Source organism: Molossus molossus, unplaced genomic scaffold (genome assembly GCF_014108415.1).
Source record: "Molossus molossus isolate mMolMol1 unplaced genomic scaffold, mMolMol1.p scaffold_m16_p_12, whole genome shotgun sequence".
NCBI lineage: Eukaryota > Metazoa > Chordata > Mammalia > Chiroptera > Molossidae > Molossus > Molossus molossus.
In genome coordinates this window covers 73,847,322-73,859,621 of record NW_023425347.1, presented here as the reverse complement: position 1 = coordinate 73,859,621, position 12,300 = coordinate 73,847,322, and the positions used below count along the sequence as shown (strand labels likewise).

At 42.8% G+C, this 12,300-nt stretch overlaps 2 protein-coding genes across 3 annotated transcripts in view; one reads left to right on the top strand and one right to left on the bottom strand.

Annotated features, from left to right (window-relative positions):
• ZMYND12 (zinc finger MYND-type containing 12) overlaps window positions 1-7,340 on the bottom strand; it is a 29,536-nt gene extending 22,196 nt beyond the window's left edge. Inside the window, exon 1 of the mRNA XM_036256262.1 lies at window positions 7,213-7,340. Coding sequence (XP_036112155.1) covers window positions 7,213-7,322 — 110 coding nt within the window. The 5' untranslated portion in view covers window positions 7,323-7,340. The remainder of the gene's footprint in view (window positions 1-7,212) is intronic.
• Window positions 7,341-7,563: 223 nt separating this feature from the next.
• PPCS (phosphopantothenoylcysteine synthetase) lies at window positions 7,564-12,060 on the top strand. 2 transcript variants are annotated; one of them, XM_036256199.1, is made up of 3 exons: window positions 7,564-8,399; window positions 8,564-8,667; window positions 10,835-12,060. In XM_036256199.1, exons 1-3 carry the CDS (start codon window positions 7,892-7,894, stop codon window positions 11,156-11,158), a joined length of 936 nt encoding a protein of 311 aa, XP_036112092.1. In that variant the 5' UTR covers window positions 7,564-7,891; the 3' UTR covers window positions 11,159-12,060. The 2 variants fall into 2 exon arrangements, with proteins under 2 accessions (XP_036112092.1, XP_036112093.1); XM_036256200.1 differs by having other exon boundaries at window positions 8,001-8,050.
• The last annotated feature ends 240 nt before the right edge of the window (window positions 12,061-12,300 follow it).

Sequence of the window (12,300 nt, the reverse complement as noted above, 5' to 3'; positions counted from 1 at the left end):
AAGGTATGTGTTTACAGCTATAAATTTCCCTGAGTATTGCTTTCACTGCATCGTGAGTTTTAGTATGTTGTGCTTTTGTTCTCTTTTCATCTCAAAGCATTTTCCAATTTCTCTTCTGATTTCTTCATCAACCCACTGATTATTTAAGAATGTCATTTCCACACATTTGAAGAATTTCCCAAATTCTCTTGTTATTAGTTACTAATTTCATTCCACTGTGATTGTATAATCAGCGGGGTTGTCTCGGTGTCCCCACCTGTTGCTGGTAGAAGTGGAGCTCTTGGGGCACCCTGGAAATAAGAATTTCCTGAGGCCCCAATGGGAGGATGAGGTATTGTGGAAAGCTTTATTTCTGTGGAATTAAACCCCTGACTTTCCCAGGTCCCATCTCCATCCATCCCACCACGGAAAAAGTTCCATTTTTATCTTCAGCAGAGCTACGATCAAAGCCTTTCATTGCCCAATTTCCATTCCATACTTGCATAGTTCAGTCCAGCATCTGGCTAGCTTAGCTTGTGTTCGCAGCTGCAGTCCATTGCATGTGGGGATGGCATGGCCATGAGGTCCATTCAGCTTCTAGGGCCACATGGCTATGAAGGAAGCATGGGTAAGTGCAAGGAAGCAGGAGCAAAGCAAGAGAAACAAGAGAGAGGGAATTGTGTTGCCTGAGGATTACGTATTCCCAAATTTTTGCAGGCTTCCATTGGGGTCCACCCTCCTAGTCAATGATCTTTGTTCCCAGGTTAGACTGATGGGCAAGCACCTTCCATAGGTCATCGCAACTTCACTGCACATTCATCCATTTCTCCCTTTGTTGGACTCCTTCCCCCAGTGATTTTCAGGGAATGGACCAGTGGTTCTCCGGGGAGTGTAAAGTTGCAGCTTCCAGGTGAAGCTGCCCAGACAACCATGCTTATGTCTGGCCTGCCCTTTGCTCCCTTCCTATTATTAATATTAGCTAGCTAGTTACAACAGTTAACAGTTGGAAAACATACTTTGTGTGATTTCAATCGTTACAAATTTTAGACTTGTTTTTATGCTCTAACATATGATCTATCCTGGATAACGTTCCATATGCACTCGAGAAAAATGTGCATTCTGATGTTGTTGGATAGTGTTCTATGGATGTTTGCTAGGTCTAGTTAGTTTATACTGTTGTTCTAGTTTTATATTTCCTTGCTAATCTTTGGTCTAGTTGTTCTATTCATTATTGAAAGTGGAATGAATACTACTGAAGTATCCAACTATCCAACTATTAAGTGTCCAACTAAATTGTTTATTGCTCCATTCAATTCTGACAGTTATAGCTTCATGTGTTTTTTTCATGTTCACCTTTTTGAAAAAAAGAGGTATGTTCGACATATAACTGTTTCAGGTATTTAAAGACTGTTGTTAGATGCATACAACCATGGGTTTTTGCATTGCTATTGTCTATTACACATTTTTACTTAAATGTAAGAATGTTAACTGTTTGGCTCCATTTATACATATTCCAAAATAGATAACAATAATCTAGGGCAGGGGTCCACAAAGTTTTCGATAAAAACCCAGACAGTAAATACTTTAGGCTTTGAAAATTATATGGTCTCTGTTGCAACTACTCAACTCTGCTATTACAGCACACAGGTGGTCACAGACAAGAATACATAGCACTCTCTCTCTTTTCTTCCTCCTGGGACAAGAGATCTGCAAGAAAGTATTTTCTTTATAAACTGGAACTGCTACCACAGAAATGACATAAAGCATTTTAAAGGGTTTTTAAAAAACAGACATTGTAAACAAATCAATAAAAGCACTTAACAGTCAGGACACAGAAATAGTTGAGTTCCACAGGGTATTTATTAAATAGGGGCTTGATAATTGTGTGAGCAATGAAAATATTAACTTAGCTATCTGAACTTTTGTTCCACTGAGAGAATTTGACATATCTTACCTTTCTAAGTAAAGTGAACTTCATTTATATATTTTATATATTCTCCTTATTCACGTCTCACCCCCAATACAGGACCATGCATAAAAAAGGAGTTGAAAATATATTTTTCCAGGGCTCACATGTCACAGTGAGCTAGACGTGTTTTATTTGGCCATTATCATGTTTTTAAACTGAATTTGAATGTCTTTAGGCAGGGCATTAATTCTCCAATTCACCACAGTTCTTACTGCTTCCTACTATTGAATATCACTTCACTGTTTGTTTTCTCTTCCTGGCCAATGAAGGCATTTTAATTCGTGCCCCATATGTTAAATAAAAGGAAAAATTATTGCAAATTCTCTTATCTCTATGCTATAATTTGTTAACCTATAATATTGAAGCCTCTTATACCTCTCTGTAATGTTTCAGTGTATATTTTATTTATTTATGTATTTTTAATCCTCACCTGAAGATATTTTCCTATTTATCTTCAGACAGAGTGGCAGGGAGAGAAAGGGTGAGAGAGAGAAACATCGACAGGACAGGGACACATTGACTGGTTGCCTCCGGCACAACTCCTACCAGGACCGGGGATGAACTGAAACTGAAGTACATGCCCTTGGCCAGAATCGAACCTGCGACTCATTGGTCCGCAGGCTGACACTCTACTGCTGGGCCAAACAGCCAGGGCTCAGTGTATACTTTAATAAAACTGACATTAAAAAGGGGGGGGGGTTCTATTCCTTGGGAACAATACAGAAAGATATGTACAAGATTACACACAGTATATAAAATAAATAGATTTATAGGTAAATAATATAAGAAAATTCACCAAAATATCAGGTTATTAATCTCTGGGTTGTGGGATTATAGATTTATTTTTCTTCTTTATTTTTTTGTGTTTTCAAGTTTTCTGCTGTGAGCATTAATTATATTTAGACTCAGGAAAAAATCCTTTTGTAAAAAAAATTTTTTTTTTTTATCCTCACCCGAGGATATTTTTCCATTTTTTGTACAGATAGAGTGGGAGGGAGAGAGAGGAAGGAGAGAGAGAGAAACATCGACGTGAAGGGACACATCGAGTGGCTGCCACCCACACGACCAACCAGGGCCGGGGACAAACTGCAACCGAAGTACGTGCCCCTAGCGGGAACCGAACCCAGGTCTCTCCGGACCACAGGCCGACACTCTAACCGCTGAGCCAAACTGGCCAGGGCTGTAAAAAAAATTTTCACCAATTCAAATTGATTGTCCTTCCTGCTCTTTACATTTGGGATGAGGGAAATAAATACATAGATACTGCGTGCCAACTCAATATCCAACCATGAAAACCCTGTGAGGAAGAGGGCAGTAAAGCTCCTATTTTTGAGATATAGAACAATTACCTCAGTTTTATTTTATAGGAAAATCTTGTAATCTCCTGGGCACAATGATATAGAAATATGGAGAAAAAGAGAGGGGAAAAAATGAAAAGAAGACTTTAAGGAGTATTAAAAGCAGTGAGAGCCCTGGCCGGTTTGGCTCAGCGGTTAGAGCGTCCGCCTGCGGTCCGGAGAGACCTGGGTTCGGTTCCCGCTAAGGGCATGTACCTTGGTTGCGGTTTGTCCCTGGCCCTGGTTGGTCGTGCGGGTGGCAGCCACTCGATGTGTCCCTTTCACATCGATGTTTCCCTCTCTCTCTCTTCCTCTTTCTCCCTCCCACTCTGTCTGTACAAAAAATGGAAAAATGTCCTCAGGTGAGGATAAAAAAATAAAAAATAAAATAAAATAAATAAAAGCAGTGAGAAATGACAAAAAAAATAATGGAGGATAAGGGTATAGGACATGATCATTTAGTCATTCATACATTCATCAAGTATTTAGTTTCAGCTATTTCAAGACTCTTTTCTGAAGACTGTGGGCATACTCAGATGGGCCTGAAACAGATGAAAAGACGGTATGCACACGAGAGTCCTTCTACACATACTCGATGCAGTATCCCGTATTAATGGAGCATCATAAAATTGAGATAATATGCTTTCCAACAAATAAAATGAAGAGGGAAAATAAAAAGTTGTCTGTGAGGTACAGAATAACTTCAAAATGAATGAAGAGGAAGAAGTAATTACTTATGCCTAGAGGGATGAAGTGGGGACAGGGGAAGAGGTAGATGCTTATAATTAGGCAAAGGGATACCAGGTCTGTACTTAAAGTTGTTTCCCAGCCACCTCTTCCAAGTGGCCTGAGGTCACTCAAACTATGTCCCCAATTCAATCTGTCATCCACCACCTCCTCTGTTCTTTGCCCCAGTTAATAGGTTTATTATCCATTTAGAAGTTCATTTATTCAATAAATGATCATTGAGTGCCCGGTATGTGCAGGTACTAGGTCTAGTAAGAGACACAGATATTAAAGAAGTAAACAAACAAACAAACTATAGATGTGTGTGTGTGTGTGTGTGTGTGTGTGTAAATAAATAAATAAATAAATAAATAAATAAAAGCACAGGTAGCCCTGGCCGATTTGGCTCAGCGGTTAGAGGTTCAGCAATGAGTCATGGGTTTGATTCCAATCAAGGGTAGTCTGGGTTGCGATTTGTCCCTGGCTCTGCTTGGGGTCATATGGGAGGCAGCCACTCGATATGTCCCTTTCACGTCGATGTCTCTCTCTCTCTCTCTCTCCCTCTCTCTCCCTCCCACTCTATCTGAACAAAAATGGAAAAATGTCCTCCGGTGAGAATTAAAAAAAAAAAAAGCACAGGTAAAGTGAAGAAGAAAAGTGATTGAGTATTCAGATTGGGTTTTCTAGAAAACCTCTTTGAATAACATTTCTGAGAATTGAAGGATGAGGGGAACTAGGAAGAGTCATGGATGAAGGGAAGGTTCCCAGCAGAGGGCAAAGAAACTGAAAATGGAAAAGATTTGGCAAATTAGAACTGAAAGAAAGTCTCTGTAACTACATCAAGAAAAAGGGGGTGAGTGTGGTGGGAAATGAAGGTAGAGAGGTAAACAGGACTGTAGTTTCTGTCACAATTTCTGAATTGTATTCTAAATGCAATAAAGTAACAGCAATGAAAACACAGAGGCCATCCTTGCCCTCCTGGGCCACACAGCCTAGTGAGGAGTATACATCATTGAACAACTGATTTTAAAGCGTGTCATAAGTTAGGATGGGGACATAGAATGCTGTGAGAGCAAGGATGGGCACTTAATTCAGTCTGAGAGGTACAGTATGTTCACTCTCCACTGAGACCACTGCAACCACTTCTCAATTAGTTATGCAGCTTCCAGTGTCGACCTTCCAGACTAACTTCCATACTGCTATCTGTCATCTTAACACAAAGGAGAACTTACCAAAATCATCCATGACCTTCCAGAGGTAAATTCCAAAAATCTTTTAGCTCATGTCACTGTTTGGCCCTAATCTTGATCTTCTCGGTTTATTTATTTTTTTTAACTTTTTTTCTTTATTGATTTTAGAGAGAGAGGAAGGGGAGGGAGAGAGAGATAGAAACATCAATAAGAGAAAACACTGATTGGCCACCTCCTGCATGCCCCTCACTGGGGATTGGGCCCACAACCTGGGCGTGTTTCCTGACCGGAATCAATCTGGCGACCTCTTGGTGCATGGGTCGATGATCAACTATTTTTTATTTTATTTATTTATTTATTTATTTTTTATCCTCACCCGAGGACATTTTTTCAATTTTTTGTTCAGCTAGAGTGGGAGGGAGAGCGAGAAAGAGAGAAAGAAGCATCAATGTGAAAGGGACACATCAAGTGGTTGCCACCTGCACGACCCAACCAGGGCCGGGGACAAACTGCAACCCAGGTACGTGCCCTTAGCGGGAACCGAACCCGGGTCTCTCTGGACTGCAGGCTGACGCTCTAACCGCTGAGCCAAACCGGCCAGGGCTATTTTTTATTTTATTATTATTATTTTTTAAATCCTCACCTGAGGATATTTTTCCATTTATCTTCAGATAGAGTGGGAGGGAGGGAAGAATGGAGGGAGGGAGGGACAGAGAGATACAGAGAGAGAAACATCGATGTGAGCGAGACACATTGACTGAACTGAACTGCAACCAAGATGTGTGCTGTGACTCTTGGGTCCACCAGCTGATGCTCTAACCGCTGAGCCAAACTGGTTCTAGGTTTAAACTCCTATTACTACCTATCACAATGATTTTCAAACTTTTTTTTTTTTTTACTAAACCTATAGTATGAAATACATTTTACCAATAGAAACGCACATACCCACATAAAAACACTAAAATTTTCAAGAGACAGTTCAAGTAGGATTACTCCGATAATTTTTATTCTATTATTTTCTTAAAATGCTGGTTGTGACTTATTCATGATCTGCTAAAGGGTCCTGGACTCCTTAAAAATCAGTGACTGCTCCCTCCACTACTACCTTCTCTACCCAGCTCTTAATAAACTGTTCTTTCACCCTTCACTCAGGTGGTCCTGGGTGTCGGGAATGTCCTACACTTCCCTCTTCATTAACCTAGCAATTTTCTACTAACCCTTTCAAGACTCAGCTCAAATGTTACTTCTTCAGAGAACATTTCCAGATACTACCCCAATCACCATGCTTCCACCTTAGAAGTCCCAGGGAATAGCACACCCCGAGTGACAGTACTTGTCATGTAGGGTGTATTACAATGACTTTCTTTTTTAAACAAGTTCATCTGCTCTGCCCTAGGTTTCTGGAAGTCAGCAATCTAGCTGATTTGTCTCAGGCCCCAAATAGGGTCTCTTCTAAAGCAAAGGTCAAGGGATATTACACTGAATAAATGAAAACTGATCTCATCCAGTACTACCCTCCCCACACCCTCAGCCTTGGCTGTGCACCAAATAGCCTTCTTTCTATTCCTCAAACATAGCCAAGTCTTTTCTCTCTCAGAGCCTTACTGTGACACTCTTCCCCCCGCCCCTTCCATGGCAGGCTGCTCCCACTTTACTTTCAGATAGACAGTCCACCCTCAGAGCGGCAATCTGCCCAACCTCCCATTGCATTTCCTGTGTCGTTATGGCATTTATCATTCTCCGAAACTATCTTATTTTCTGTTTGTTTACATATCTGTCTGTCGCATTTGAACATGTTATTAGCTCTCTGACGGACATGGTCCGCCAAGTTCCCTCAATGACTAACAGAGCATAGGCGCTCAGCAAAATGAGGATCAATGAGAACAAGACGCAAACGAGGCACAGAAGTCTTGGCGACCTGTCTGGAAACCCCCTTACCGACACCCAGACCCAGACGGGTGATTGGGAGAGAGGCAGTTGAGGTGCCTAGGGGCCACATTTCAGGGCCTACCAGTAATAAGTGACTGTGCAGGCCGTGCACACCCGCTCGGCTGGCGCTTCGCACACTTCACAGCGGAGCCGGCGCCCCTTGGGCACCGCCAGGGGGTAGATCACATTCATGGTGCAGCCTGCGGAGTCAGTCTCCAGAACGGTTGCCGGGTGACGATACGCGGGACGCGCTTGGCACGTGACCACCACGGGGCACCCTCGTTCCCAGCATTGCAAGGGTAGGCGGGAGGGCGTGGCTTGACTAACAACCGGAGTACGTTTGTGGGGTTTACAAAGCGGAAAAAAAAAAAAAAGACAACCAACCATCCCTCCCACACACAAATCCCAACCCCAGAGTTTGCTGTCGGAGCAATCTAATACCAATGGAGTCCATGCAGAAAAGACTGTACGGTGGCCGGTAAGGGTCAAACGCCACCAGTTCTTGACCCAGACTAGGAAATGGGGACTATGAGCTCTCCAGATGCCTGCCCAGCCGACTCGCGTCTGCTCAGTGTCAATTTCGCCGGGCTGTGAAGCAGAACCCGCACGCATCTCCAGACGTGGAGACATCCGGAGCTGGCACCCAGCGTAGGGAAGCGACCCTCCCCACATATTGCGACGGCGCGCGAGCCAGCTGGGGCAGGGGGCATGGCGCAGGCGGCCCTGGAGTGTGCGCAGGCGCGGGGGAGCCCTGGGATTCAATGGCGGAAATGGATCTGGTCGCAGAGTTCCCCCAGCCCGCCGGCGCTGCGCGCTGGGCCGAGGTTATGGCTCGCTTCGCCGCCCGGCTGGGCGCGCAGGGAAGACGGGTAGTATTAGTGACATCTGGCGGCACCAAGGTCCCCCTGGAAGCGCGGCCGGTGCGCTTCCTTGACAACTTCAGCAGCGGGCGGCGCGGGGCAACCTCGGCCGAGGCCTTCCTGGCTGCGGGCTATGCAGTCTTGTTCCTGTATCGCGCTCGCTCTGCCTTCCCCTTTGCCCACCGCTTCCCTCCCCAGACTTGGCTGTCGGCTCTGCGGCCCACCAGCCCAGCCAATTCGGGCTTACTGAGCCTGGAGGTCGAGGAGAAGACACTCCCGGGCTTCGCTGCGGCTCTGAGGAGCTACCAGCAGGCTGCGGCTGCGGGCACTTTCCTGGCGGTGGAGTTCACCACTTTGGCGGACTATTTACATCTGCTGCAGGCTGCGGCCCAGGCGCTCAATCCGCTAGGTGCGTGCCTTCGGAGTCCCTGGATTGCTCGGAGGCAGTCTTTCTTCGCAGACACCCTTTACACCCTCATTACCCATGGGTCTCACAGCAGGGGACCCTGAGTTGAAAAGGAGCTGATCCCATACACCCCTCCGATTTATTACACACTGTGCTTCTCTTTGCAGGCTCTTCTGCGATGTTTTACCTGGCTGCGGCCGTGTCAGATTTCTATGTTCCTGTCTCAGAAATGCCCGAACACAAGATCCAGTCGTCTGGGGGCCCACTGCAGGTGATGGGCGCTTCTCTTCCAGAGATCTGATCCCCTGAAACCTATCTTGGGTTAATTCCCTCTTGATCTAGAGATGGCCTTGATGCATTTCATATGATCTAGGCACTAGGGATACAGAGATGAGTATGACATCATTCTCCCTCAAGGACCTCACAATTTAGTAAGGGAACTGGACACAGACATAATTACAACACAGAGTGATATATGCCAAAGTGAAGTCAGAGCATGGTGTGAGTGAATCTTGAGAAATCAAGGAAGGCTTTCTGGAGATGACTTGAACTGAGTTTTAAAAGATAAGCAGAGAGTATGCCAGTCAAAGTGGGGAAGGTCATTCCAGATAGAGTACACATCTGGCGTTTGGGAATGGGCAGTGACTCAACTGAAGTTGTTTGATAAGGCTGGTGAGCAGAGAGTGGTGGGAGTGAAGGGCAGAAGAAACAGCTTAATTCAAAGAAGACTTTATATTCCTTCTAAATGAGCTTGGGCTTTTTATCCAGTGGAGCCACAGGAAACATAAGTAGGAGAATGAGGTAGTGTTTTTGTTTGAGAACATTGTGGCATCAGTATGAAAGGTGAATTAGAGAAGCCGAGAGGGGCATGCGTTGGTTGGATGGGGGTTATTGCTGTACTTTAAGGAAGAGGTATGGGGGTGTAGTTGCGTGATTGAGATGTGAGGTGATCTGGCTTCTTGTAACCTCAGGGAGTTCTTAGTCATTTATTAGATGATACAAATAGAATTTGTACCATAAATAGGATAAATAAATAGGAGAAACTCTACCTTTGGGGTACTTACTGACCTTGTAGGATCGTTCATTTGTTTGTTTCTTCAACAAATGTTTATTTATTGAGTACCTACTATATGCCAGGCACTGTTGTAGGACCTGGAGATAAAGAAGGGAAAAGAAATATACTGTGCCTTTCTGTTGCTTATACTCTGTAGAGGAGACAATAAGTCAAACGCATACTATGTTAGATAGTGATAAATGCTAAGAAGAAAAATAAAGTGGACAACGGGTATATGATCCCTATCACACTTTCTAATTTTATAAGGGAAAAACCTGATGATTAGTGATTTCATGCTATCTAAATTCTGGGAGCTTTAGTTTATCTTGTTTTGTTTTTTTAATATGCTTTAATTGATTTTTTTAGAGAGAGAGGAAGGGAGAGAGAAATAGAAAGATCGATGTGAGAGAGATACATCTATCAGCTGCCTCCTACTGGGGACGGAGCCTGAAACACCCCCCCTCCCCCCCGCATGTGCCCTGACAGAGAATCGAACCAGGACCTCTCAGTCCATGGGACTAAGCTCAATCCACTGAGCCACATGGGTTGGGCTATCTTGTATTTTTTTAGTGCTATCTTGGAAATTCTCAAAACAACTTAACATTCCTTTTAGAAGGGATTGAGAATGGTATAGTAGGAGTTTTGATCTGATGAAAATAAAGAAAATCAGTTCTAAGTGCTAAGATGTGTTACAAGTGACAATTTTTCAATGGAATCCAATAGCTATTCTACCAGTGCAAGAAATATTTTAGGCTAAGAGCCTTAAAAACCCAACTTTATTTGAGCTGCCAAAGTAACTTTTGCATGAATAGATTATTGGCATTTATTTGGAGGTTTAGCTTAAAATATAAAGGGAGAGCCCAGCTGGTGTGACTCAGTGGTTGAGCAATGACCCATGTACCAAGAACTCACCGGTTTGATTCCCAGTCAGGGCACATGCCCAGATTGTGGGCCTGATCCCCAATGTGAGCATGCAGGAGGTGGCCAATCAATGTTCTCTCTCATTGATGTTTCTATCTCTCCCTTCCTCTCTCTAAAATCAATAAAGAAAAAAAAAAATTAAAGGGAGATGTTTGAGAAACATCTGAAAGTGTAATGCTGTTCTTTAGAGTTCTGTTAATGGTGATGAGGGTGGCAAAGCAGGGCTGATTCATAAGACATGGTTTGCCCGAGAATATGTATGAAGCCTTGAAATTAAGCATCCTACAGAGCCAAGGTTTTTAAGCTAAGCATTTAATATGCTTTGAAAAGTTTGACAATGAGAAATCCCACATAAATTGACGTAGCCAAAAATCTGAACCCCTGCTTCCTTAGTTTCCCATGAGCTTGACCTGGCAGGTAGTGACCTTTGTTTACTTATTAAGCTTTTCTTTTTCCAACACAGATAACAATGAAGATGGTGCCAAAAATGCTTTCTCCTTTGGTTAAAGACTGGGCTCCCAAAGCATTTGTAATTTCCTTTAAGTTGGAGACTAACCCCTCTATCGTAATTGATCGTGCACGCAATGCTTTGGAAATTTATCGACATCAAGTGGTGGTGGCTAATATCCTTGAGTCTCGTAGGTCCTTTGTGGTTATTGTAACCAAAGACTCAGAAACTAAGTTATTGCTATCAGAGGAAGAAATAGAAAAAGGCATGGAGATAGAAGAGAAGATAGTGGATGATCTTCAGTCTCGACACACAGCTTTTATACAAGGCAAAAACTGAAGGATCAAAAACTATAGGATCAAAAATTATTCAGTGGACCAGGGCTCTTACAGATGGTGAGAACTGGAATAAATCCTTTACTTTCATAAAGAGAGAGAAAATGAAGGGGAAAAGCAGTGAGTGGTGTGCAGGCAAATATGGTTTGCTATTTGTCTTTTAAAGGTCATTTCATACTCATTAAAAATGAAAAAAGCAAAACAGTTATGACCAACCCACCTGACACACTCAACCTGAATGTGTCATCTTGATTTTGAAAATGAACATGAGTTGTTTCTCACCGTTAAAAAAAGAGCTAATTGGGGATTATATTCCTTAAAATATACATGTGGGGTTTGAATAGCAACCTTCTTCATACTATAAAGTGGATTATGTATTCATGAATGGCCATGCTTTGAAGATCAAATAGTTGTTGATGCCTACAATGTGGTTGGCCTTAATGATTATGAGGATTAAAAAGATGAATAAACATATCTAGTTTGGGAAATGGATTTATAAAAAATTAAGTGCAATAAAGTGTGTGCCCAAAAGTTGACACAGTGGAAATGTTGTTCTTTGGGATTTATCAAAGATGGGACTAGGAGAGAAGGACACTTCTCTGAAGATTGATTGCCTGAGGAATGATGAGCTTCCCACTACTTTACTCTCTGCTTTCTTGTCCTAGATTTACTCCATGTTTGAATTAACAATGTATCTTTCAAGTATTTTAGAACTGCTCTTCAGGGACAGAACCTGGGCTTCAACCTGGAACCAACTGATCATCCCTACCTGAGGGAAGCATTACAGTGTGGTAAAGAGTATGTATGGGCTTTGGAGTCAGACAGGTTTGACCTCTCAAAGCTTTACCACCTAATAGCTCTATAAACTTAGACACCTGACTTAATTTCAGTTTCCTTGTCTGTAAAAGGAGGATAATCTCTACAAAACAATGTCATTTGTTGTGAAGATTAAATAAAATTGAAGATAAAGTATTTGCCTGGTGCTGGGCATATAATTCACACTCAATAAATGGTTGCAATTACTGTTTTCTTCACTCAGCAAGACAGTATTGGGCTAGTGCCCTGCTGGATCTCTGAATTCCTGAGAAGTTTTCAAAGCTCTCAGTGTCCTGTGTTTTGGGTTGGGAATGCACAAAAAATGTAGTT